This window comes from Manacus vitellinus, unplaced genomic scaffold, assembly GCF_001715985.3.
Source record: "Manacus vitellinus isolate BGI_N305 unplaced genomic scaffold, ASM171598v3 scaffold_51_pilon, whole genome shotgun sequence".
In the NCBI taxonomy this organism is placed as follows: domain Eukaryota; kingdom Metazoa; phylum Chordata; class Aves; order Passeriformes; family Pipridae; genus Manacus; species Manacus vitellinus.
The window spans coordinates 3,490,118-3,512,708 of record NW_021940620.1 but is presented as its reverse complement, the minus strand read 5'-3'; the positions used below and the strand labels follow the sequence as shown (position 1 = coordinate 3,512,708).

At 40.8% G+C, this 22,591-nt stretch overlaps 1 protein-coding gene across 1 annotated transcript in view; it reads right to left on the bottom strand.

Moving 5' to 3' along the window:
* Nucleotides 1-22,591, bottom strand: part of SPOCK1 (SPARC (osteonectin), cwcv and kazal like domains proteoglycan 1) — a 265,682-nt gene that overhangs the window by 101,419 nt on the left and 141,672 nt on the right. The window contains exon 3 of the mRNA XM_029962976.1: nucleotides 13,305-13,419. Coding sequence (XP_029818836.1) covers nucleotides 13,305-13,419 — 115 coding nt within the window. The remainder of the gene's footprint in view (nucleotides 1-13,304; nucleotides 13,420-22,591) is intronic.

Genomic DNA, 22,591 nt, shown 5'->3' with positions numbered 1-22,591 from the left:
TATGAAGAGAGATAATAATAGAAATTGCCTGTTCTTCAGTATGCAAAGAGAATTCTGAGAAAAAAAAGAAAAGGTGAGTTGAGGGATATTGGAAAAGTCTACTTTGCAATATCCACTTATTAAAGATCCTGTGCCAGAAAATGGAAAAGAATGGAGACTGAGAAAGTTTTTTAGTAGTTGGCATTAATCAGAAAGCAGTGAAGACCCAGGCAAAGGATTTAATCTCTCAGAAATTCTAATACAATATGTTTAATTTCTACCACTGTAGGAATAAAACACGAAAGTAGCAATGCTGGATCACTTCCAAACAACAAAAAGAGGAGAGAAAATATCTCTGGATACCTTTCCAGGAACAAAGCCATGCTCTGTCTCTAGAGATAATAATGAAAAAAAAAGTCTTATTTTCTCTAGGTGCAAATGATAATTGAATACTTGAGTTGGCTGGGGATAAATATATGCTATAGGCTCTCTGCACAACCTTCACATAGCATAAATTTATCACACCCCCAAGACAGGAGGTGGTGACTCCCCCAGTCTGATTTGACTGACATCTCAAAGGTGGGACACTGGAAAGTCACGGAGTGGATTTTATTTACAGCAGCAGCACAAACACAGTCAAGCCTGAATCCCAGTTGAGTGCCACGACCATCAGGCTACTGAGTGAATTTTGCATAATTAATGAAGGGACCAAACCCCTCCTCCAATTAACATCGAGGGAGGGGGGAATAAAAACTGCAGACTTTCAGGGCAAGCCATAAAGAGAAGTAATAACCACTCGCCAGAAGACCCAGAAGAGTGTTCTGCCTGGGAACTTCTCTTTTCACATTAGAGATTCAAGGTCCCTTCACCCTCCTACTCACATTTCTGAGGTGAGAGACTTTCTTGTCAAAAACTATTCTTTACATTCCTAGAAAATGTTTTGCTGAATTGACAGGAAAACCCTTCTGTTGGATGACTCCAGAACACGTCTCCTCAATGCTTAAAGCCTGTTCTCATTCGAAGTTCATTTCTGTTTCCACTTCCTCAAAATGTTCCAGTGTTAAAAAAATCACAGCAGGGAACTGAGTAAGAACTGGGACTGCCAAAGCTACACAGACAATTCTACAAAGTTAAGAGCTAATCCAAGAACATGAAACCCCCCACAGTTCAAAGTACTTTATCTAATTGCCATATTTGATTTCATAGAGGTGGTAATTTTACACTGACTGCAATGCAAGCTTTCTTTTTTTTTTTTTTTTTAAATATACTAATTGGAGTAGAAAATAACTCCGTGGAATCTGTCAGAAATTTTGACTTTTTAAATTGCAGTTACTGAATATCCTGTATTTACTTGCAATGAATCTTTCAGGGTTTCATTGTGAAAGTAGAGAACATAAATGCAGTAATTGAAAACAAACTGAAGGCTTGATACTACTCTCGTAACTAATTTGAAAACTTGTTAATCTTCCTGCCCCTGCTATTCCACAAAGGTTTAATAGCACAGATCTGTAGAAATGTTTCCTGATAATTATGCTCCATTAATGTAACAGAATCTATCATGATATATTTGCTATTTATTTATTTATTTATTCATTTATTTATTTATTTTAGACAGTCAGTTAAGTGGTTAGAATGAATATACAGATCAAAGATATCACAGAATCAGAGAACAATTTCACTTGGAAGGGACTTTTTAAATGTCATCTAATCCAACCCCCCTGCAATGAGAAGGGACACCTTCCACCTCCCCTTCATCTACCACTGAATGTACAAAAAAGAAAGGTGACTGTGGACCTTCCAAACATGAAATGACCCTGTAAAATTCCAACTCTCAGGCTTGTAAGCAGGAGATGGGTTTTACCAAACCCCTATTTCCCTGTTGAGCACAGTGAACGTGGCAGCTCAACATCATTTCAAGGGGCTGCCTCCTCAGCAGCTCCAGAGCACCAAACCCTGAGGCTGAGGGACTCTGAAATGATAACTCTTTTGAGATTTAAAGAGCTGTGAAGGGGATTGTTATGAGATGAAATTTGATCTTCTGATTACTGGTTCTGAGAATTTAACAGGGACTTTCACAGCAGACTCGAAGGAGTCAGAATGAGAGGAAGAACACGAAGCACAGAAAAGATTTTCCTTCTTATCAGTTTTGAATTTCCAATATCTGATCACCTCTTCCAATAATTAGAGCACAGAGGGATTTGGCATTGGTGATAGGGAGTGTAATTACAACACACATTGACATTGGGTGTTTCCTTCCTTGACTCCTCTAAAAAAACTGGCTGCACAATAAGAAATGCAAAATATTGCACAGAAATATAAGGATTTTTTTCTGCCTCACTTTTTAAAATACCGAAGATGCTCATGGGAATTCAATTATTATATATTACAGGACTGGTTTAAATCTAGAGATAGAAGCAATATGTCTTTCAGAAGCATGCTAAGGTATTACTCTTTCTGCCTAAAAGGTTTATGGCTCAGCATTGCCTTCCTGTAGGTAATTTGGAAGTGGAACAGTGATACCTGAGCAGACACACTGAAAGGAGCAAAATATTTTGGGTTGATTTCTAAGTATCATTAGTACTGCCTACACACAGAGCTTTAAACAGACTGTACTGTGGTGGCTCATGTCCATAAATAATGTCACTTGTGGTTCACTGGTTGAATTAATCTGATACAAAAGGCCTAAATTGAAAATCTGCAGGTTCAACTCTCGATGAGCTCTGGCAAAGCACTAAGCAGGCAATCATAAGCTTATTAATGAAAAGAGAATGATATAAATTGAAATATTAAAGAAGCAGGAAGTAACAGCTTAAAAGTTAATTTTGATAACATAACTTGCACCAAATAAGAAAATGATTGGTGTAAGAAGCTCCCTTTTATTGTTTTCATGTGCTATTTCTTTCCAAAGAGTGCCATTAGATGGAACTGCATAGATATGAGAAGGATCAAACACCTCAGACTACCTTTCTCAATTCCATATTTTAGCTGACATTCATGTCCCTGTTGCTAAGCTGGTATGGAACTGGCAAACCTCTGTGGAAATGTCTTCACACTATAACTTTTTGGCAAGCTTTAACTCCAGAGTGAAAGCCAGTTGCTGATGAATTCCTCAGGGTGGTCTTGGATGTGGTTTCATCAGTTTTCCTGGTGAAGTTTTGTGCCTGAAATGCTGAGGGATGCTGAAGGAGACAAGAAATTCAGCAGAACTCTGCTGAAAACCATCTCAGCTTTGGAGGAGCCAAAGCTTCCCACCCAACAGAGCCACACACAGGGGGAAGAGCTGGGACTACACAGGGCAAGAGGTGGAAAAGAAGAGTGGCCCAAGTGACTGGAAGTTCAGCCTGTTGTTATTGATGCCTTTCACTACCAGGGAAAGGCTTTAGAAGCAATAAATGGCAAGTCCCAGCAGTGTAATGTTAAAATAGAGAACTGTTTTGTCAACAAGAAAGATCAGTCTTCCATCAGTTTAAAACTTGTGTATGTTGAGTCTGCACCACTCTGAAAACACAGGGTTGTACAGAGCAGCAAACTGGCCAGCACCAAATGAAAGGCAACATTTTTAAGGCCTAATTTGCAAATTTCACACCAAATGTATTGTTTGCAATATTGACTGCAATTTGAACGTAAAATGCCATTTGTCAAAATGCAGGTCCTAAAATGCTGCACATTTAATATTGGATGTTGGAAATTGAAGAAAAGCTTTAATAAAATTCCTTTGCTGTAAACATCAGTCCCAATCTTACAAAAGCAGGGCTTTTATTAGCACTAAAAAGACTTCCAGTGAACACATTCATGTCCTGGGGCTTGTATAGCAAAAACCAGCAATAAATTTAGAATCTCCAGTAAACAGATCATTGTATAAATACAGAATAATTTTCAGAGCATTGGAGGTCATTTGTAAACATTAAATAATAATTTCTGACTGGCTGGATTACTCAGATTTAAGATAGGGATAAACAGCAAAAATACAGGGACATATTAAATATTATTACAAATTTGCTTCCAGCAATTCTACAGTTAAGTTTTTTAATATATAGGAAATACAGAGAGGGTGAATTGGGAAATACATCCTTAATCTACTGGGCTGTTGGAAACACAAAAATATTGCAGATTCCAGGTCGGGTGAGGATTAACATAGAGAAAGTCAGCCAACAAGTTAAGCAAAAATACACCCATGTGTCCTAAAAGTCCAGTGGTCACATGGAATGCTCCTGACAGGAACACAGAGAGCCTGTGGAACTGTCCCCTTGGGCCCCGCAGCCTCAAAGTCCTGCCTGGCTGTGTTTTAATGAGTGATGACCATGTATGAAGATTGTTGGGAAAAATATTGAAAACCTACGAATTATGAAGCTAATCCACATGAAAAGCCTAAAACCTTCTTACAGGATGAGGATACAAAGGCAGTGAGTCTTTTCCAACTTGATTCATTTGTTCATTATTCATTTGTTGGCAAATCTCGTGACATTTGCCAAGCAGATGACATTTATACCAATTACTGTTTTCATTTCTTGCTCCCTTTAAAATGAGCAAGAGGAGCTTTGCAAACAACAAAAAAAGCCAACATCCCTTCTGCTATCAACAGCTCCCAATCCAAGCCAGGAACAGACAAATGCCATGGAGGAGGTGACTGAACTTTTAACTCAGCCTTCTTCCAGATATCTCAAGGGAAACAGGAGCTTTTGGATGCTCACTCAGCTTTGGATGCTGATTCTTGACAAGCTGATAAGAGCTACATCAAGAGATTTGTATTTGACCAATTCTGCAGTCTAAAAAAGGACCCACTGAGATAGTAAAACCACTGAAGAACAAACATTATGTTGCCCTTATTTCATCTTTCATATATTCAAGTTTTCCTGCTGGCTTGTGTTCCCTCTGTTCCCTGCACAAACTTACATTCACACTTAACTTTCAGACATGCATTTTCCATCATTATATATTTAACTTTCATATTACTCAGATCTCAGAGCTCTGAACACTGAATTTGATATATAGTTTGTATGTAATGCTGAACTAGGTATAGCTTGCATTTATTTCAAACTCTCTCCTCCCTCTCCTTTTGCTATCATGTTAATAAAAAATCTTTCATGTTACAGAGAAAAGTAATTTGGGCTATTGTGTGTTTCTATTGAGGATGAAACAAATGTGGAAATGGCTGAAACAGCAAGCTGCACATATATCTACCATAGATATCAATCCACAAAGCATTAAAGCCAGAACTGTTCTCCAGAAAGCTCAGTGGAAAGCCCACCCGGAATAAGGACTTCCAAATTGCAGACATTCTGACATGGAAGAATAACCAGAGGTTTAAAGCAGGCATGGATGGAAGAGGCACTTAAAAGAGGGGCTTAATTTCAGAAATAAAGATGGAAATTTTAACAAGTAATGACTCAGAGTCATTGCAATGACTAAAGATGTGCAAAGAGTTTAAATAGCGGGAAGACAAAGTGATAATTTTGGGTTTCATTTCTTTACTGATCTCAGCAGCCAAACCCAGTGAGCTCTGCTACAAAGGAAAACTGAGACAGGCAAGAGGAAGGTCTTTTTAAGAGAGCTTTTCTATGAGAAAAGACTAAGAACATTTGCCCTAGCAAAACCATAAAGGGTCATTATTTCAAAATAAATATGCTGAGGAACCATTTAAGAAAAGTCTAGAAGTTTTAGCTGAGCTTGAATAAATTTAGGTTAGATATTAGCAGGTTTCTAACCAGAAAGGTTCTGATACTCAGGATTCATCCAAATGGAGTAGAGAGGGCAATAAACCTTATAATCTTTAAGACAGAACTTGGTAGGCTAATGAAAAAGTTTATTTGGTACTGTTGCAGAGGGATTGGACTTAATGATCCAAGAACTCACTCCTGGTCCATTTTCACATACTGCTAACAGCACACAACTAGAAATATTAAGAGCAGGAATATTACAAAGCAGTATTCAACCCATCCAATAATAGTGTCCTTAAATGCACAAACTATTTATTAATGTCAATTAAAGTGCAGAAGATAAGAAGTCATTTTCTATTCACCACGAAAACTTCCTGATGATAGCCAGGGGATCCAGAGGGATTGAAGTGGGTTTCAGTGAGTGCTTTGAAACTGGGCTAAAGGAAGGATGCAGCAGGAGAATGTCTCAACAACCACCGGATTTCCTTTGTGTTTGCAGCATCCTCAGAGTAAAGCAGAGCACAGTGAGACAGGAGCTGCAGAGTAAAAGAAAATGCCCTCAGCAGCAAAATGCCCCCCCCTGCAGCCCTGTGCTGGGTGACTGTGAAGAGAACACAGTAAATCCCCTGTGGAGAGCAAGAACAAGTTCATCTCCTGCTCTGGCCAATGCAGACAGAGATGAGGACTCCACGCTCCAAAATCCATTATAAAAGAGCTGTGCACCATCATATATTTCAGGAATTACTCATGCCCAGTGAGAGCCAGTCCCTTGCACTGCTCTAACGAGCTGAGGAAGTGTGACCAGCCACGAGGCACCAGTTCTGGGGAGAGAAGTGCAGGGTGGTTAATTGGCCTTGGGATGCAGAAAGTCCAGGCTATCAGGGACAATCTTGGGCAATTTCCATGGCAGACACCTGTGCTCTGCCTGACCATGGTTTCACAGGTGTGCATTTTGCTGGGGCAGTTTGGAAATTCATGGAAATACCAAACTTCCTGGTGCAATGTTTGGGCCCTTTTTGCTTTGAGTCAGTAACCACATTTGAATTCAGCTTCAGTACTTCAAGTAAGGAAAGTGGATCTTTCCTAAGTTTTCTAATTCTTCGAGGTCTTTTACCTCTGAGTTTTGAAATACACTGAAGTCAACAGCATATCTAGAGCTTGAGAAAGCCAGAAAACAGCCTGAAAAGAACATGAAACCTTGTCTATTGAGAGGACACACCACAGCCAGCTTCCTCCAGGAAATAATCAACTGGAGGGTTTTTGGTGCAGAAACTCCTGGCAGCAAGTGGGTCACTCCTGACCCAGAACTGAAGGAGCTCATTTCACTGTGAGTGATGAAAGCCAGGCCTTCCACAGATTCTCCCTGTGGTCTCTTTAGTTAAAAGCAATTTAATGCAGGCAGAGCTGAAACTGAGAAATGGACCACTTGGAGAATGAGACCTACAGTTTACAGATGATGCTGTTCAGCAGAGTAATATCTGCTTTTAAAACCAGTGAGTGCTGTTCCAATACTCAAGCACCTTTGGACTGAATCCCGGGCAGTTACTGATGGAGACTGTCTTGGCAGAAAAGCCATTAACCTTTGGGAGTTCATGCTTAGATCATAATTTTCATATTCAAAATTTTAAAAATAACTGTAATGGGGAGTAAAGGATCGTGCCAGACTCTTATGCTGCTCTCTCTTAATAGTCAGTGGTCCCCCTGAGCACTTAAAGATTGATGGCACATCACACCATGTGCTTTCTGTCTTATTAAAAGGCAACTTAGCCCACATAAGAAAACAAAAATTCCTGACTTCCACATGTCTCTAACTTGTCTGCTGCAAAATCCCAAGCTTTCTTGTTGCAGGCATCCTTTGTTGTTCAGGCAGTCTGGAGATGAGATACTTTTAAAAGCTTTCAGGTTTTCTCTAAGGACTTGCACACACCACTTGCACACCCCTTGCACATCACATTATGTGCTGCATTTGTCTCTGACCTCAAAGGCCCCTCTCTCTTTGATTTTTCTGGCTTTTCATTTAATTTGCTGGACAAACAGCATGAGCCACACATAAACTGTGCAATGTACCGTGAGGGATTAGATATTAGTAAGAATAATAGTCTTTACAGAGTAATGCACTATAGTTTACAAATTACAGAAAAATACCCAAACAACAAACATTTACTCAATCCTGTTCATGTCTAGAACTTTCATTCTTAGAGGATTAAAGTAGCTCTCCAAAATTCTGTCAAAGCTACCCTCGGGAATAATAAGCCTAAATTTTGGCAATTTCCCCAGTACAGTGTATTTGTTTGAAAAAAACTTAATGCAATCTGCTGGGTTCTGTGAGTGTGTGTTTAATCAAATATTTCAATGCTCTTTCTTCTGAAGCAAAAATCTATGCCAGTACATTAATCAATACTCATCATGATAGATAAAATGTTTTGCATAAAAACATGCTTCTTTTTTTTTTTGTTGTTTTTTAGGGAAAGTCAAATTTAGTGATTTCAAACCAGATGTAAATACTGTTGTATTGTTACTTAGGAAAAAAAAAATCCAACAAATTTGGAATGGCTTTATTTTAATAAAACAACAGTCAAAAGCTTTTCCTTTGGCTGTGAACTGGGCAGTTTTCTTCCCTTAATTCCGAAAATGTCAATCAACAAAAGAATTCACCTGCTGCCCATAAAGAAATCTGCAGTAAAAATTGACTCATGAATTCATCCCAGAACTTACAAAAACCTCTAGGGATGCGAAAAATAATTTTAATATTTATGTTTTCTGCATCCATGCATACAATTTAATCTTTGTAACAATTTTATAATAGAGCTGTATTATCCTAAATTATTGAGTGCAGTCCCACATTTCACCACTACAGTTAGGGAGGGCTGTTATCTAGAAAGGCCTGAGTGTCCCAGAACACAATTTTTGGCTTCCTGCCTACCCAAAATGGATGAACAAACTGAAAATATCCTTTCCTCTTTTTTTTCCTCAGCTACAAATAAATAATACTTGAAAGAACCATATTCTTACAGCAGATTTTCCAAATATTCTTCCTGTCCTGCATCTGGCAGCTTATAAAAAAATATCAAGAGTTCGATGAAATGGGGAAAATTCACCCTGTTAGGGAGTGACATCCCTTCCCTCTTTGTTCTAGCACAAAGAAAAGGAGGGATTTGCAGAGAAGTTAGAAATACCTTCAGAGGAGTTAGAAATACCTACACTTTGCCTGGAGAAAGACAAAAAATGAACCAACTACACTCTGGTCTTGGCTTGTTATTGCTGGGGTTCTCCCATCCTGGTAGCCCTTTCAAGAAACCACATACAAGTAAAACAGATATAATTAAAATGGAGAAATAATCACCAACAGGAAGCTGAATGATGCCATCCTGTAAAGTTCCCTTTGGGACAGGCTCTTTTCCCTGAATTGTACTTAATACACAAATGAACAACAATTATTTTCTGAATCAGCATGAAAATGAACAAGAGAAAGAAGCTCTGAGCACACCAAGGTTAATTGGGGAACCAAATGAGGGTATTAATAGATCCAAAGATAATTAATCATCACCCAGGTTTGGTTCTCCTGTAGATTGCTCACCTACTCAGACCCTTGTAAACATTACCCATAAATCAGGCAGAACTGAACATGATTAGCTTAGGACCAAGCCCTCCCTCACGTTGGTCAGGCCCCTGGGAACGTGGGAGTCAGGTTGGCAGCTCAAGGTGTCACCCCACAGGAGCCCTTGGTGCTGTGCCAGCCCTCATCAGCACTTAGCAGCAAAGCAAGCAAGAGAAAACACAGGCAGGCACAAGGCAGAGAGAGAAAACCAACAGGGTTAGGGTTTATAGCCCTGTATTTAGCACATTTTAAGCGGTGACTGCTGATGCAACCACAGACATCACAGAGGAATAGCACTGTCTCAAAGCCTTGCTCATGTGCACAACTTCTCAGCAAATCCCTAAAAGTGCGTTTGCTGCGGACAGAGATTTTTGCTGCAATGCTCCCAAGCAATTCTCCAGAGCAGGTGTGTCACTGATGTTCTGGCAGTTATTGCTTTGCTTCCCCCTCTTGGAAACAATTTGAAGCTCTCAACCGGCGCAGGGAGGAGCAGCGGGGCGAGAACGCTCCGTTCCACATATGGGGTTGTTTTACTTCACTTGTTTTGAACAGGGTCCTTCCTAACCAGAAATGAGGATTTGTAAAGAAAGAGAGGGAGATTTGTCTGCTCCTTGTGGATAAGTGTAGCTGCCAGCACTGCCACGCTGGTCAGAGCAAGGTTTTGACGTGTAATTTAGAAGAACAGATGTTTTATCTGGGAATTTGTCCAGATCTCAAAAACAAAAGATGGTGAGGAATGCAGCAGTGGCTTCTCTTGTCAGCACATTATCCTGAAGAAACTGTGAGTTAACAGTTGGATTTCTAAGGCCCAGCAGAGAAGCAGAGACAATGTGTGATTACCTCTGTGAGTGACACACTGCAGTGATGAGCTAACTGGTGATCAGCAGTTAAATGGACTGAGCAAAGCTGTAAACCCTGCACATGTTAATATGCCCATTATTTCCCCATCAATCCTCTCTTCTCATCCTGTTCTTTTGAAAAGAGCCCAAGAGTGACATCTTTCCTCCCCATCCCCTGCACCAGCAGAGACAAATGGCACAAAGTCTGACAAGGACTGGACATGTTTGAGAAATCTTTGAGAGACATTAACTCCTGCATTTCACACAAAACTGAACTAATAAAGACTCTTCCTCATAGATGTCCAAATTGAAAGGGGTTTTAATCCACACAAAAAGGATTTCATAAGACCCTATCATTAGTACAAGGACTATTAAGCATATAAGAAGGTACCTTCAAATTTATCTTTTACACACTCTTCAATCACTGCTCAGTCTTGCCTTTTCTCTAAATGCACTGTTCAATTTGTACCATAAATGCCTTGGAGGATGTGCTGACAAAATGCTATTATCTGTCTGAAATACCTCTCAGACATCTTCTGCCTTAACTTTTGAAGTACTAAAAGCTTACTAGAAAAATTAGTTGGACAGTGTCCATGGAGAAAGACAAAAAATGAACAAACTACACTCTGCTCTTGGCCTATTATTTGAGTTTTCCCATCTTGCTGCTTGTGGTAGCCCCTTCAAGAAAAAACACATACTAGGAAAACAAATGCAATTAACATGGATAAATATATCAACAGGAAGTGAAATGATGCTATTTTGTAAAGTTCCCTTTGGGCTCTACCCTTTTTCCTGAATCACATGGAATAAAAAATTAAACAATTATTTTCTTAATCAGCATGAAAAGGAACAAAAGAAGAGAAAAAAGCTATGAACACAACAAGGTTAATTGGGTAATCAGCTGTTGGTATTAGTAGATCCAAAGGGCAGGGTGGTTGGAATTAGATGATTTTTAAGGTCCCTTCCAACCCAAACCATTCCATGATTCAAGATCAAGGGCTGCTCACCAGGTGATTGTGAAGGGGAGGAGAAGCAGAGAAGGAGGAGGTTGCAGATGCTGGAAAGGAGAGGCCAGACTGGGGCAGGGTCTGAGTAAATGTTGAATAACACACTTCCATGTAACTCAGTTTTCTGCACTGCTACTGCACTCTGCAGTGGTTTAAAAAGTGGGCATTCCAGCACAAAGGAAACAATATGGGAATGGCACTGCACTGGCACTGATTTCAGACTTAGCTACACACTGTGCCTGGGAAACCACAGCTCCCTGGTGCTGCAGCTCTTCAGTGGGTCACAGGGGGTGACACAAATCAGAGCAGTTCTGTCTGGGAGACTCAGCAAGAACAAAGGTGTTGCTCCCTCCATTACTTTTTGCTGAGCCTACACACTGTGCAAAGCCACTCAAGCAAGTTGATAATGATGCCTGAAGTGGAAAACCCTCCTGGAGGACACCCAAAAGCACCATGGGTGTGCAAAACAACCACAACAATTTGGTGGTTCTTACTCCATGTGCCCACACGAATATATTCAGGTTTTCACTGGTTTTAAATAGGTGAAACTCCACTCCTTGCAACGTGTTTACTCCTGGTTAACACAACCTTAAATATGACTGGAGTCAGATACAGCAGCACTGAGCTCAGGCACAGGAAGAGCAGAATGCTGTGGGACTAAAGATGAAAACCTTTAGAGGGGCCACTCCACTGATTTGAATCAGCAGAGAATTTGCCCTGGTTACTCCCCTCCTTGACATGTCTCCCCTCTGAGGCAAAGGGAGCTGGGTACCTGGAGAACAAAACCACTTTGGGGTTCTATGTGCCACTGTCACACATCAGCAGTAGCTCTTTCAGCATCACAAAACTTGCTGGAAACTGTTTGGAGAATTTTCACTGTAAGTTTTCAATACTTTTCAATTCATCTCCATAGTCACAGTGCTGCTCAAAGGTTATCTGAAATGGCTGCAGGCAGTGAGGAATCATAGAGAGATCACATGAAAAGCAGCCTGGTTTCTGCAAAGAAAGGATATTCAGCTCCTCTGTACCATTACTCTGAACCATTTTGACTACTTTGGGGACATGAAATACTGGAAATAGCTCAGAAAGCATTTGGCTCCACATCTATGTCTATATATCACAAGGACTACTATATAATGCAAGTGGTTCAAATCCATCCTAACTACAAAATGTAAGCTACATAATGCCAAAAATGTCATTAGGATGTAAGCACTGCCCATAGGCAGACTCCTTCCATCCTTCCAGGGATCATTCCAGATTGAAACCCAAAGATTAAACGTACTGCCTCATGCACATTACACCATTAACTTTGTATTATCGATCAAAGACAAATTATTCTTACAGGATCAGCTTCCTCAGCCAGGTATCACTGAGATAAGGTGAAATATAGTCCCAGTACTTGGGAATCAGATCATCCTGAATGGCTTAAGCCTGTTTGGCTCAAACAGCTGTTGCACTCCAATCTCAGCTGATGATGACATTTAGGACCTGAGTTGTTACAGGCAAATTTTTGCTTCCATACTAAACAGGGAGACTAATTGAAGACCAGTCCCCAGATTTATCACTCAGATATAATGAAAGCTAGACAATATATTTTCCTTACAATGCAGACCCAGCATTCAGAGTACACAATTTATTCCACACTTGTTAGCAAGTGGAGGGTTTATTCCTTAGTTTTATTCTGGCTCTTGGCTCAGAGAGGCTCTGGAAATACTCAAACCCAGTTTCCTTACTGGTTCTCCTAGTTCTGCTTCCCAAATAGGGCAATGTTAGTTTGTTTGATCCACATTTGTTTTTAAATTTCTTAATTCTTGGGTGTTTGCAGCATATTTCAACTCCTGAGCAGTAGGTTTTTCTTCATTTATTCATAGCTTCTCTCGGTAAAATTCTGTGGTCTAATTTGAACATCTCGGCCAAAACCTGTAACATATCTACTCCATTTGCTCTTAATTCAGTCCTTCAACAATCAGATCTGGAGCTTTCTGCAATTATGTGACTCCCCATGGAGATGCTCTACAAAGTTCCACCAACATTTTTTTTTTTGCAAATGTAAGCAGAGGTTTGATATATTTTTTAAAAAAATTAATATCTTTTAATTACTTCCAATTAAGTTGCTGGAACCGTAGATGTCTCTGACACATATTTTGGGTTTTCAGGTTTTCAAATACGCTTGTTTGCTGCTGTGAGAGGCACAAAGCCCTCAAACCACACGAGGTTCCCTCACCTGTGCACCAGCTGCTTGCGGCTCACACAGATCGCGGTCTCGTAGTCGTGGGTGACACACACCTTGTGTGGGCTGCACTTCACCTTCAGGCAGGGATCCTTGGAGGGATCGAGGGCTGTAAAACACCAAACACGACAAAAAAGAAAGTGAGAAATGCACACAAAGGTCTGTCCTGGCTGAGGGATGACAGCTGGATAGAATGGACACTCCCCCGCCTGAGCGAATAAAGATTTTATTCCATTTTATTCCATATATACCATTTTACAGTATGTGCTGCTGTTTTCAGACTGCACCTGAAATAGGGATGTTTTCTATTGGAGAAAGATGTAAAAAGACAGATGGAGAGCTTAAAGACTGACTACTGAACAATAATCTAACTTGCATTCCCATTAATATTAGACACGAAACTTCAGGATGAAGTTCTGGTTTAACCATCTATATCACGCTGTTTATCTCATAGAAAAGTTATGATGGGATAAAATATACTCACAAATAACAAAATGACTGGTATTTTAGAAGCTAACTAATAACTGACATATTGCAGAGTGCTAATAAATTTAATTTCACAGATGCTGCATAACAGGTATATTATTTTGCAGAAATTATTTTTTCATTTTTACAGAGAAGCCTCTCCTGTATTTAAAATGCTTGAGCAGAAGAGCAGCAATAACAAAAAAATAATCCTGGGCTTTCATACAACAACTTGCATCACCAGCACTGCTGTTGGAGGTTGGATTAGAGAGCATGACGTGTCTCAGAGCAAATATGCCCAAGCTGTTGTCCCATTTGAAAGGTACCTCTTTAAATTCATTCTCTTACAGAAGGATGTTCTGAAGATCCAGCAGTAAGACACTACGTTCCATGATGAATTACAAATGTTCAAAGTGAACATTTAAGTTAAGTGAATACTTTCAGAAGAAGGGAAGTCTCAGCCACACTGAGAAATTTCAAGAAGCAATTTTTAGAGAAGTTCTTTTCGGACATTCTTTTGCCATGGATTTGACTTTCTGTTCCTCTTCAGTATGTCTTCAAATCCCACTTTACCTCTCCCATCCTTCCCCATATCACTCTTGGTTGCATTTTGGGGACTGTATAGAGCTCCTACTGCACATTATGCCAACTGTGCCTCCCTCTTTCACCGAACGCCCAGAGAAACTTTTCAAAGGAGACTTTGAGGTACAGGAATTGTCAGTTTGCTACGTACCAAATTTCTTGGAGAGCAAACGCATTTCCAACAGGCAGAGGATTCTTCTGTGTTCCTGCAGGTCTTAAGAGCTGCAGCTGTTCTGTGCCGGGTTAAACAGCCACAGCTACAAGCTCCTGCCACATTAACACCCATTACACATTCGGGACGGGCAATTGAGCTTCACGAGTGCATATGTATTTACTGGAATGCCTTTGGTGCAAGACGGGGGGTGGAAATCGTAAAAACAAAGCAAAAGTGCTAAAAGCTTTTCCTTTTAAAGCCATTAAAAGTGATCGAAGAGGTGAAATGAGCAGGGAAGGAGAAAAGACCATCTGTTTCCTGCACCATAAACAACAAGACATCAACATTTAATGCGTTAGGAAAACACATGGGCAGGTTAGAGGGGACAGGCTCTGTCCCAGTGGAACCACCAAAGGCTGACATGGCTCTTCAGGGGGGTTTTGTTGTTGCCTTTTGGTGTCTTTTTTAAGTCAGGCAGATGAGAAGTATCCCATTCCCTGCCCTTTGCATTCCCAGAACGCTAAGAGTGAGATACACCCTCTTAATCCTCTTTACTCTCCCTGGAGACTGAGTTAGAGACTGGGGCAGATCTTTAACAGGGATTGAGAAGGCAAGGCACAGCTTCCTTAGTTATCTGCCTACCTAGATATTCTTAAACTGCAAAAGAGAGTGAAACACTCTCCTTCTGCAAAGCCTTTGGAGGGTGAGCACCACTCAGAGTGTGCAGGGTCAGCAGATCGTGGCTTTAAGGGGCTGAGATAATTCAAAGGTCGTTCCCACACCCCCAAACTTAACGAGCAGAACTTCTGTTGGCCTGCAGCTGGCCTTGCTCTGCTGCTGGAGCACAGGCACGTTGTCTGCTTTTGCTGGTGGCACATCCTCCATGCAAAATGCTGCCTCGACAAAAATCACTGTGCAAACTGGCTCAGAGCCCAGGGCTGAGAGCTGCCAACGGCACTGGGCTGCTGGAGAGCACACTCTGGCCTTGTGCTTAGGTTTTCCATCAGCCAAAACTAAGTTGGGATGTGGGTTTAGCCTTGAGAGTCAACCCTGGTTTGGCAGGAACAAGAGAAGCAAAATTTTGGCCCACATGGTCTATGTGGCATCATGCACAGTTACAATATTTAGCATTTTTTCCTAGTAAAATTTACTCTAATTGGAGAATTTTATCCACTTCAGGAACTATTTAGGTTTTCTAAGGCAGTGAAAATGCACACAGGTCTGAAATAGCATCACACTCTACATTACTAGTAAAAGAAACACAGCTTTCAAATATTTTGCAATTTAAAAATTGCCTATCAAAAAAGAAAAAAATACATTTGAATATAGTTGAATAGCTTGAAGAAAAACAACAGGAAAAAAAATATGGTTGGAAATCCCAGTCACTATTCCCTTACAAATCAGGCCCAAACCTCAGTGTCTTGCTTCCAAAAATTGAAAAGAATAATAATGTTGACAATAATAAATAAAGCTTTTCCCCACCTGTCCATTGGATTAATTATTTCATTTATGGTGGAAAAGCTCATGAAAATCCTTACATGGAACAGACAATAGAAGTATCATTTATTATTCATTACAGACAGCCCTTACATAGAGTTCAAACCAATAGCAGGAAGTTTATTAAATACAAGCAAAACTTCTTTTTAGAAAACAGCAGAAAAACTCACGATGTGAATTATCATTTCCTGAGATTTTAGTCCACTTATGCAGAATGTATGATCCACAGGAACAGAAAAGTTCCAAATGGGGCTTTATGTGTCTGCAAAGTTCCCCAACACGTTCAATATGTTTGGAAGGTTGTTCCACTGCTAAGCAACACAAGCCCTAAGGAGGGCTCATAATAAGAAACAATTTCTGAAATATGCTAATCAAAGATCACGCTTTGTTAATCAGATTTCTCCATGACTGGGAGCAGATGCTCATCACTGGCAGGAGAACACACCCTTGGGAATAAGATGAAACATAACAACCGTATTTGTCATTACAGCTCTTTTTGTCCTAAAGCAAGGAGGAGGAAATCTTTTGCAAATGAAGAGCTAAAAGTAAAGATAAATAAATAAAGTGGGGAGATGATGTTATTTTATCAGCTTGAAAGGAAAGCTACAGCCACCCCTTTCTGTGTCGAGCAGTCTGCACTCAGGTCTGTCTGCACAGTAGGAGCAAAAATACCTTAAGCCTGGCTTTGAGATGTGAACATTTTCCCACTTTTTCTTTAGGCTGAGTCTGAAGGTAAAACTGATGGTCAGTCAATCTCACCTGACAGTGGCTGAGGATTCATTCTAAATTTTTGTAAGGGGATACACATCCAGTCAGTACTGGAATTCAGGGTTTCACATGAACACAAATTCTTTGATGAAAACCCATTTCAATCACCCTGCCTATCATTTTGGGAGCCCAGGCTTCATAGTTTCCTCTTCTGAGCATTTCCCATATTCAAATCCCTGCACACTTGGTCTCCAAGGGAAGTGTCCATCCCAGGAGGCAGCTGGCTGAAATACAGCACTGCCCATCTTTCAGTGTAATCGTTTTTCAGAAGCTTTTTGTCCTGGGAAAATTCAGGATGCCTGGCTTTTCATCTTGGCTCAAAAATCTCCCTCTTCCTCCCTTCACACCCAGAGGTTTCTGCTGCTGACATTTGCTTTCTGCCCAGCTGTCCTGGTACTCAGAGCTGCAAAGTCTCTTCCTGTCTGACAAGTGAAGAAGTGTTTAGATGGGTTAAAGTTTCTGCTTCATTGGTCACAACATTTTTGGAAGAAAATTGTACTCTGCAGGTCAGCTGATTGCACTGCAAAGGGAAAGGCTCCCCTATATACACAGTGACCCAAAACCTGTGCTTGACCCATTTATATAAAATAGAGGTGCAGCATCACAATTCCTGTTGTTGAGACAAAAGACTTGCATTCCTTCTTTTCTTTTTTTTTTCCCCCTCTAGCTTTTATTATGCAGAGCAACCTGAATTCTCTCTTAAAACTATAAATCTTCTATGGTTATCTCAGAGAGAGAGCAGAATAATTGGTAGATATAAACACTAGGGATTGCACCAGCCTGCTAACAGCCTCATAATGGCATGTTGACATTGCTTTCCAGTACCAAAAGGACTCCAGACACCAACTGCATCCCAAATCCCTTTCCCTCCCAGCTCCACCCAGCAGACCAGAGAACTTTCCCTTATGAACTGAGCACACTTTCCTCTCCCCTCCTTGCACCGTTCCCCAGAGGCTGTGGGTTTGCAGTATAAATCAGTGTTGCACAAAGACCTACCAGCAGCGTTTGAGATACTTTTCTATTAAATTTCATCTTTTTATTTATTACCACGCTATAAAAGAAGACTTATGACTTGCAGGAAAATCTTAGTTCAGTCAATGGCAGCACAGGGAGGAGCTGCTCTCTAAGCCTGTGGCTCCACATGCTGTGGCAGTGGGTCACTGTGTTAATCACAACAGAGGGAATTTACTTTTCACACATTTGACTTTAAAAGGGTGATAACAAATAAATACTTTCAGTGTCTCACAGCAATGGGTGTGTAATCCTGCAGAAACCGTACAACTAGTTCACGACAAGATTTATGAGCTTGATTCTGTTTTTATGACCATTCCTTAGGGGAAAGGGAGTAATTTCAAAGTGTGCCTGTTTAGTGGAGCTGAAATGAACTGCACAATCAAAAAGAGACGGCATTATGTAAATATTGGGTTTTCTGTTCCCAAAATTGCCTGCCAATAAGTACTATGATCACTCAATGACAAATATAATGCAATGTCAAGAGCACTTGCTTTTATTCAATCCCCTTGGATCTGTTCTGACTATATGAGCAAAGAAGAACATCTGTTGGGAAAGGTATGATGAACTGGAAAATGAGACCTGCTCTCTTCAATGAAAAGGTCCCAGGGTATATTTTAATACAAAAGAGGTCGATAATAAAACTCAGTCTCTCAAATAAACGATGCATTACATTATAGGTGTGCATTTCAGTATGGTTACATGTTACTTGATTCCAGCTACACTCCACGAGCAGGCACGAGAAGGAAAGCACAATTCCTGGCTGGAGAAGCCAGGAAATGGGCAGGAATGGGAAAGGCAGGAATGGGAAAGCTGCAGACACAAGCAGGTCTGGGCAGAAGGCTCTGACTTTCACCTGGCTTCCCCCCCCCCTCCAGCATGAAGCTCAGATGGCATCTTAGGTCAAACTTCAGACCCAAGAGGGAAGGTCTCAAATCAGCATCTTGTCTCCACTTGCAGCACAGTGACAACCAAAAACAAAGTGTGACTGAGGCAACTGAGTGGTGGAGTTTTACTACACAATTCCATGAAAACCCTGGCGCGGCAAATGTCTAGGAAGCCATTAAGCAGCTTAAACATGTGTCAGGAAAAATCCCTACAAGCTTTGCTCTTGATTTTTGCTGGGGAAAGGGCATGTTCTCAATGCATGATGGCTAAAAACAGCTTTGCTTTTAACATTTTGGTTGCTCCAAGCACCCCACAGCCTTCCCACCAGAGTCAGAGCTTCTACAGCTCTAAAGTACCTGAGGAATTGATGCTGTTTTTCCCAAGGGGAACATGGTCATACATATTCAGTTTAAGAGCACTCAGGTTAGCACTGCTCTGCTTCTCTGGGAACACATGAGAAGTTCCCAGTGCTCCAGTGGAAAACTTCAACCAATCCATGTGCTGAGGTTAGACTGTCACAGACCCAAGTGCAGCGGGTCTACTCCATCCCCTTGGATGAACAAGACACCCCAGTAAGCTTGGGATGGACTTCCAGGTTTTTATAGCCAGTGGAAAGGCCCAGTGTTCTTTGTTGGAGCTGAATGTTAACATTTGTTCTCAGAGCTGATATTGTTAATAACTCTGGTTTTACAAAGAGTTATTTAATAACAGATTACAAGGCCCACCCCCCACATAAAAGCAAATAATCACCACTGTTTTTTATCCTGCTTCTGCAAATCTTGGCATAAGTCATTCTGCTTCATTAGGGAGAAAATTGGTGTTAGCCCTTCCCCAAGTTTAGGGGAGAGCATGTCTTCCATTAGTCAGCTCAGATATTTCAGTCTCTCTGTCTCTCCTCAGAGCAGTTTGCATACAGAAATCAATTCAGCTGAAAATTAATTACTGTAAGCCTGAATGTTTCAAACATGTATGTGAATTATTTTCAATAAATGGAATTTCTCAAGGCAGTTAAGCAGTGACATCTCAAACTGTCAGCATTTGTTCCATCACTGCACAGTATTTTTGTATAGCTTTTTTGTACAGCTTTTCTTTGGAGCACTCCAACATCTGAGTGGCTGGAGATGCTGATATAGTGCCACAGAAACATCTATTTTAATTTTTACAGGCACTTTCAAAAATCACTTCTTATAACTGACATATAATTGCTTTTGACATTGCTGAGGGCCATCCAAGGCAGAAGATGCTTCAAAGGACTCTGCAGATTTCCTTTCTGAAGCAAAGGATAAGAACCCGAGTATTTAAATTAATGTCCTTGACGAATCTACAGAAATCCAATGCAGTGAAAAAAAGGGGGAAGAAAAGAAAAATAAGATAGGACTGTAAGTTGGGAAATGTGCTTCCACTGGTGGATGTGATAATCAGTCACAACCCTCAGTGCAGGTGCCCTTTTCACAAAGAACTCTCCTGCCTGCAAGGCAAAGGTTCATCCAACATGCAAGTGTGGCTCACTTGCACAGTTCAGTGGAGTGTGATCTGGCACCAGTGCCACGATGATCCTCTCAATTCCAAGCACTTCCACTCTGGGATAATTTGTGCTTGCACATGTCGTACCCTCGGGGTGCTTTTCTGCATATCCCGCTCAGCTGAAAGCAAAACAGACTTAAAAAAACCCAGCAGAAGGACATTGCTCAGATGTTCCATTCAATTATTAATTCCAGGAAGCAGTGGGGTATAAAAATTACCCCATTCTCTGGGACTCAGAGGGCTTTGCCATGTGTTTAATGACAGCAGCTCTGCAGTCCCCAAAACCCCTGGGGTGATCCAGCTTCAAGTTCCTGGGATGCAAGTGAGAGCTTGAAAAACTCCTCCAATTTTGAGTTGGTGGAACGTGAGGAAATGCTGAAACCTCTCCTTCTGCCTCTCAGGGAGGACCCAGGTCTGCAGGATCCCTCCTTACAGAGCTAAACCAGGCTCAGCCCTCTGCTGAGGGCAGTCTCTAACCCAAATACCAACAGCTCTGCAGCCTTTCTCTGCTCTGCCAAGGCTGGGAGAGCCCCTGCTGCCCCCAGCCCCTGCCCCTGGGCTGCCTCCAAGCCCTGCCATCCCTCTTCTGGAATGACACATGTTCCCTCAGACTTCCAGGCTCGATTTTCCCAAGGAAAAGAGAAAGAAAGACTTGGGTCTCTGCACTGGTTGGCTGATAACAGCTTGGGAGATGATTCTAAGGCAGATTTTAGCTGAGGCTGCATTTTGCATATCTGTGATTGAACGTGGGGCCTGTGACACCACCTGAGCTCCTTAAATCTCCAGATCCCAGTGCCAGAACAGAACTTTGGGTTTCTCTCCAAATCCCAGAAAGATTTTAATCTGTTTGCTGCTGGGAAAATACTGAAAATATAAACTACAAAGATTTAAAAATATCCAGGCCATGCAAAACACTCCAAATCATCATAAATAAAAATAAAATAGAAAATATATATAAGATAACATTGAGGTTTCTTTATGCTTGGATTTGACAATCCTATGGTGAGTTTGAAATGCTGGATATAATTTTTCCTGTGAACTGACCTAGACTAGGCTTTCTGTTACAGAATTATCATTTATTTAGTGGGATTTCATTTAATACAAATTACTTTACTCTGAGGCCAATGAAAACAAACAACGTTATGCCTTCTTCTGAAAATAATATTTTAAATTATTCATGCATAATTAAAGATATACCTTTCCCATTTCAGATTTATGCAAACATATATTTTGATTTGCTTGGAGAGAAGTCACATGGTATGCAGTGAAACCCTTTTGGAATGGTTCTGAAGCTGCTATAATTTATAATTTAACTGAAGCAGCAATGTAATGGGAAAAAAATTACTGTGATTTAATTCAGAGAGCCAGCTCATATGATACTGAACCCTTTTCCAACTTTGATTAAAAGCTATAATGAAGTGTAACACTGTGAACTACGAGTAGAAAAAATAAAATTGAAACAATATGGAACTCCTCTGTATTTTTCACAGAGAAAAATCTCTTACCAATCAAATTTTATTATTCTTCAGTAGATATTTTTAGCCATTAAATCTCATTGCAAAACATGAACAGCACACATATCTTTTAATGCTTATTTTTAGAGGTAATGCAGAAGAAAAAAAGCATCACTCTTAGCACTGATTCCATCAGCAAATAGTGAAAAACAAGGACCAAAGGCCCGGTTTTACAAATCAGTATTTCAGTATTTCGATCTGCATAATTAAAACTCCCTTCTAACCCAGCACTGGAGAGAGCTAAGCAAGCAATAAAAATGCTGGCTGTGAGTTCTCTGCCAGGCTGATGAGGTCACTCTGTTTGTCCCCAGCCTGAATGTCCTGGTTGTTCCAGCCCCAGCAGTTCCAGGCCCCCCTGCCCGTCCCTGAGCTCGGGTTTAAATGTTCCACCAGAAAAGACACCCAGCTCTGCAAATGGGAAAAACTCCACTCCTGCCAGTAAGTTCCTGTGCTTGTTTGCAAGGATAAATAAAACAGATTTTGGATCCAAACATTATCAGCTACTGCACATAAAATACATAAGCTTGGCCCTGGAAGTGTTCAAGGTCAGGCTGGACTTGGAGCAACCTGGTCTAGTGGAAGGTGGCCCTGCCCGGGGCAAGGGGTCAGAACTGGATGATCTTTAAGGTCCCTTCCAACCTAAAGCACTCTGTGTTTCTATGATTTTATACTTAATCAATAAGGTAGAACACTGATAACATTCTCTGGAACAATATGTCGGGGATGAATTCCCAACTTTACACTTTTTCTTAGAGTTCTTGGCATCTCAGTGCACGGGCAGTTGCCATCCTGGTCAATGGGTCAGGAAGGAAAAGACACTCTTACATTGGCTTCTAGTTCTATCCTTGCCTTTTTCATCCCTTGGGATCAGGGAGTTA